At 62.7% G+C, this 5553-nt stretch overlaps 1 protein-coding gene across 2 annotated transcripts; it reads left to right on the top strand.

The window, feature by feature from the left end:
• Positions 1-226: 226 nt before the first annotated feature.
• PTGER1 (prostaglandin E receptor 1) lies at positions 227-5033 on the top strand. 2 transcript variants are annotated; one of them, XM_047776817.1, is made up of 3 exons: positions 227-430; positions 3164-4134; positions 4678-5033. In XM_047776817.1, the coding sequence occupies exons 2-3, from the start codon at positions 3184-3186 to the stop codon at positions 4942-4944; spliced, it is 1218 nt and encodes a 405-aa protein (XP_047632773.1). In that variant the 5' UTR covers positions 227-430; positions 3164-3183; the 3' UTR covers positions 4945-5033. The 2 variants fall into 2 exon arrangements, with proteins under 2 accessions (XP_047632773.1, XP_047632775.1); XM_047776819.1 differs by lacking the exon at positions 227-430 and adding an exon at positions 2013-2103.
• The last annotated feature ends 520 nt before the right edge of the window (positions 5034-5553 follow it).

A 5553-nucleotide genomic window follows, 5' to 3' on the forward strand; every position in this document is an offset into this window, starting at 1 on the left:
GGGCACAGGGCTAAGGGCTGGCTAGTCCTGGGTACAACCCAAGGCTGTGGGGACCACCCAGGCAGGGAGGCATGAAGAAAGAGGGGAGAGGCTTCAGAGAGAGTCTCAGGCCTGCCCCAGTGAGTGCTGATGGGGAGGAACCTCACCCCGAGGCTGGGGGCAGGGGCTATCACGGGGTGGGGGGGGGTCATGATGCAGCCCCAGCCTCAGCTGATTCTGGGTGTGTGGGGTCTACCAGCATTCACAGCGTGCCACCCTCTGCGCTGGACATAAACCCGGCGTGCTTTTTTTGACAACCTACTTCATCCTTAAGGATTGAGGGGGGATCAGGGACAGGCGGGGGCGGGCCCCTGGCCAGACCTGGAGGGAAGAGCAAGCGAGGACTGAAGCTAGGGGAACCAGGCCAGAAGTCCCTGCAGGAATGTTTGGGGTGAGCTGATAGGGGAGGTCTGAGCCTGCCCCCTCCCCATTTCCAGGGGACCTGGGAAGGGGGGAGCAGAGAGGACCCACTGGGTGAGATGGGTTACTTAGCCTCCCTTGGTACCTGTGGGTTCTTTGTGTGTCTGTGCCCATAGCTCAGGTGGTGAAGGGGAGGGGCTGTGTGCGTCTGGGTGTTGTGCGGGTAGGACTGTGTCTCTGAGAGTGTTGGTGGTTTGTGACTACGTTGAGGGAACAGGGTGAGATGACTATGTCCCAGACTGTGGCTTTAGCCGGCAGGGCCTCTGTGGAGTGTAGCAGTGTGACTGCATCTCAGAGGGTCCAGGGCTGCAAACATGTATGTCTCCGAATGTCACTGTTGCTAGGGTTGGGGAGGGGTGACCGGCTGGATCTCAAGGTGTCCAGGGGGTGTGACTCCTTGTGTCTTGGGTGTATGCATTGTGTACCTCTGGGGTCTGTGTGACTGTTAGGGGGCACCTCTAGATGATGTGGGGTGTGGTTGGGGGCTGTGACTCAGGGTGCTCAGTGGGACTCAGCGCTAAGGGGTGTGATGGTCTCTTTTTCACGGGGCTGTATTTCAGGGTGTTAGAAGTGGTAGCTATGGGCGTGTCTCTGGCGCTGGGGGTGAGATTGTCTCAGTGTGATGAGGGCTGACCTCAAGGCACTGAGGAATGTGGCTGCTGATGTGCTGGGAACAGGCAGTGATGGTGGTGGGTCTCAGGGTGTTAAGGGATACAGTTGTGTATCCTCATGTGTGAGAGTGTGTGTGTGCCCGCCAGGGATGTGATCTTACTTCTCAGGGCAGGAGGCGATGCTGCAGCTGTATGTGTGTCTACAGGTGTGGTTATGGGTGGTTTGGGATGTGGGTGTGCGCACCACATCCTAAAGCAGGAGTAGAATCACCGGGTCTCTTAGTTCCCCAGCCCCGCGTCAGCCTTCTCCCTCTCCCCACCCCCGCCTCCCTCCCCCAACCCCAGGATATGACTGTGCAGCCCTGGCCTGGGCTTTAAGCCCCTGTGTAAATAATGGGCGGATCGGATCTCCTGGTCATACTAGGCCTGACCTAAGCTGGTCCACCGGAGCACTGCCCACCACCACCCACCCGACATCTATGAAGGGCAGGGCAAAGGGGTGCTGCTGTCCCCAAGCAGGGTTAGCCCTCCAACCTCGCAGCCTTGATGGGGGTAGCAGCACCCCCTACGCCGCCCCAGCCTGCCCTGGGCGACACTCACATTTTCCAATGTTTAGATTTTATCCGCTTTATTAATGAGCCAGGCGAGAGGCCCACGCCTGGGGGGGGAAGGGGGCTGCTCCCGCCTCACCAGGGGGAGAGGGTCATGGGGGCCAGGCCAACTTCCCAGAGCCCCCCTTCCTCCTGGGGGGAGCTGGGGCCCAGAGTAACCCCTGATCATTGCCAGGAGTGCAGAGAGGGGGTCTCTGCCACCCCAGGCCCCCTGCAGGCGTGCGCTGGGTGGAACAGCCCCTGGAGGCTGGAGAGGGCAGCGGGAGGAGGCAGGGAGTGGAGGAGCCGCCCCAGGAGGGAGGGAGGGAGGGAGGGAGCGGCCTGTTGGAGAGCTCAGGCGCAGCGGGCCGCGGGCGCAGCAGGGCACCGGCACAGGGGCTGAGCAGCAGGCAATGGGGACCCCGCATCCTAGGCAGCGCCGGGTAAGAAGGCTGGGGCATGAGGATCTCCAGTGGGGGAGGAAGGCATTGAAGGACGGGGCCATGGCTCCCCCACCCCCGTCTGTCCTTCCTGTGTTCCTTGACTCTCAGTCCCATCTGTCTGTCCCTGTTGATCTTACCTCCTGCCCAGCCTCCCATCCCATATGACCCAGAAGGCAGTTTGTCCTCTCAGCCCTCATCAGTGGGGTATCAAGGAATGGGTGGTGATGGGCTAGACTGGAGGCCTCTGGGGCAGGAATATGGAACTGGCAGGACTGGAACTGTGGGCATTCACGGTGAGACAGCTGTGGTCAGAGGTAGGGCCTGGATGAGAGACAGCAATGGAGCTGAGACGGGAGTGTGAGGGACAGGGATGGGGGTGTAGGGACAGGGCTGCGGGGATGGAGATGTGGCCAAGGGGATAGAGATAGGTTTATGGAAACAAGAAAGAGCTGTGGGGACAGGGATGAATCTATGGAATCTATGGGGACAGAGGTTTCACTATGGGGACAAAGATGGGGCTGTGGGGACAGACATGTAGCCCTGGGGAAAGAGACAGTGTGAAATGTGCCCACAATGGCAGAGGTGGGGCTGTAAGCATCTAGGATGGGACTGGAGTAAAGGTGATACGGTGATGGTCAGAGATGGGGCAGTGGGGTCAGATGACATCCTGGGTCAGAAATGGGTCAGTGGGTATCAGATGGGGTTAGGGCCCAGGAATTTGCTGTGGTGTCCGAACGGGAGGGGGGTGTCAGAGCTGGGTGGGTAAGGCCCAGAAGTAGGGATAGATACAGGTTGGGCTGAAGGCAGGTGAGCTGTGGTGGACAGAGGAAGGGGCAGTGAGGGCAGACTGAGGCCGGGAGCAAGAGATGGGCTGGTGAGAGGCAGAGGAGGAGGAGTGGGTCAGGAATGGGGCAGCTAGAGTCATCCGGAGTTGCCCTGGGTAGAGGGTCCATAGAAGAACGCCACTGGGTCAAATGGGTCCTGATATTGGGAGATGGGTCCTCTGGCTGGTCCCAGGCCAACGGAGGGACCTCACCTTCCCCTCCTCTCCTCTCCCCAGCCCCACCCCCGGCACCTGACATGAGCCCTTGCGGGCCCCTCAACCTGAGCCTGGCGGGCGAGGCGACCACGTGCACGGCACCCAGGGCTCCCAACGCGTCCGTCGGACCGGTGTCGGGCCTGGCGGGCGCATCGCCCGCACTGCCCATCTTCTCCATGACGCTGGGCGCCCTGTCCAACGTGCTGGCGCTGGCGCTGCTGGCGCAGGCCGCGGGTCGTCTGCGGCGCCGTCGCTCGGCAGCCACCTTCCTGCTATTCGTCGCCAGCCTGCTGGCCACCGACTTGGCGGGCCACGTGATTCCGGGTGCGCTGGTGCTACGCCTGTATACCGCGGGGCGTTCGCCGGCCGGCGGCGCCTGCCACTTCCTGGGCGGCTGCATGGTCTTCTTTGGCCTGTGCCCGCTGCTGCTGGGCTGCGGCATGGCCGTGGAGCGCTGCGTGGGCGTCACGAAGCCACTGCTGCACGCAGCCCGTGTCTCGGTGGCCCGCGCGCGCCTGGCTCTGGCCGCGCTGGCCGCCGTGGCCTTGGCCGTGGCGCTGCTGCCGCTGGCGCGCGTGGGACGCTACGAGCTGCAGTACCCAGGCACGTGGTGCTTCATCAGTCTGGGCCCGGCAGGAGGCTGGCGCCAGGCCTTGCTCGCCGGCCTCTTCGCCGGCCTCGGCTTGGCCTCGTTGCTCGCCGCGCTCGTGTGCAACACGCTCAGCGGCCTGGCCCTGCTGCGTGCCCGCTGGCGCCGCCGCTCTCAACGGTGCTCCTTGGCTTCCGGCCCCGACAGCCGAAGACACTGGGGAGGGCGCGGACCTCGCTCAGCCTCCGCCTCGTCCGCCTCGTCCGTCGCTTCGGCCTCCACCGCCCCTGGCGGCTCCCTGGGCCGTGGCTCAGGGCGCAGAGCCCGCGCCCACGACGTGGAGATGGTGGGCCAGCTCGTGGGCATCATGGTGGTGTCTTGCATCTGCTGGAGCCCCCTGCTGGTGAGGGGCGCACACGCCCCTCTAACCCTGCTCCTTCCTGCTACCTCCGTGGCCCCTCCTACCCCTTTCAATCCCCGGACACCGGAGTCCTTTCTCCCAGACCCAGCCAGGGCTCCGCCCCCTAGAGGCCCTACCCCTGATCTTGCTCTTTGGTGGAGTTTCTTTGTAGTTCACCCTGATCCAGGCAAGCCTCCCCTCCAATCTCACCCCTCTAGGTGCCTTCATTCCCTAGCCACTTCCACCATCATTCCCTTTTCTCCCATTCAATCTTCTGTCATTTGGGATACCTGGGACTTCTTTCTGGCCTGAGCCCACACTTGCGGAAGGCCTTTGCTTCTGCCACGCCCTCCAACCCCAACCACCCACCCCTCCCCTGCTTCTTTCATCTTTCCAATTAGACTCGTATTTACCCTCCCCGTGATGCTGTGTCCCTCCTCACAGCTTCATTTCCTCTCAGACACTCTCCCAAGCATTCTTGCCCGAGCCCTTCGCCGGTCCCCTTTTCTTACACCAGCCTATTGCTCACACGGTCTTCTCTTCCAGGTGTTGGTGGTGCTGGCCATTGCAGGCTGGGGCTCCAGCTCCCTGCAGCGGCTGCTGTTTTTGGCCGTGCGTCTCGCCTCGTGGAACCAGATTCTGGACCCCTGGGTGTACATCCTGCTGCGCCAGGCCGTGCTTCGCCAACTGCTTCGCCTTCTGCCCTCACGGGCCGGCGCTAAGGGCAGCCCTGCGGTGCTGGGCCTCACCAGGAGCGCCTGGGAGGCCAACTCGCTGCGCAGCTCTCGGCACAGTGGCCTCAGTCACTTCTAGGCGCCCCCGGCGCCTAAGCCAGACCACCCCGGGCCTGCCCCAGGTCCACAGTGCAGAGACTTCGAGGAATAAAGCCTTTTTGCTGACAAGCCCAGGGCGGTGTGTCCCGTCGGGGATGCTGCGCTCTCGTGGCCGCGCAGCGGCGGCAGAGGCGCTGCCTGCGCCTCCAAGGTGTGCAATACCTGGACCTGCCACGCGGGGGCGAAGAGACCCAGAGCCAGAGCCGCAGGAGCATGCACACGACGCCCTGGTCTCAATCCCGGGGCGGGAGCTCTGCTGCGAGCAGAGCTAGGGGGTTGGTGGGAGCTTCTTGCCCCTGCGGACGCCAGGAATAAATCCTGCAACCGTTCGTCACCGGCCTCTAACCCCCTCAGCAAAGTTCCAAGCCCCTTCCCATTGCGTCCTGCCCACGTTCCCCACCACAGTAACAGGCCTGAGTCCCCACCATCCCTTGGCCTCCTTCAAATGATCCCCCACAGCATAATCCAGGGCATTTCCCCATCACTCCCTAACGCCCTGGTCACCCATTGCATCTGCCTCCTCCAACTCTCTCCACTTCCAAGAACCTCCCCCATTACTGCGCACAAGAAGAGACAGACAATGCACCGA

The sequence above is a fragment of the Phacochoerus africanus genome, chromosome 4 (genome assembly GCF_016906955.1).
Source record: "Phacochoerus africanus isolate WHEZ1 chromosome 4, ROS_Pafr_v1, whole genome shotgun sequence".
Lineage (NCBI taxonomy): Eukaryota > Metazoa > Chordata > Mammalia > Artiodactyla > Suidae > Phacochoerus > Phacochoerus africanus.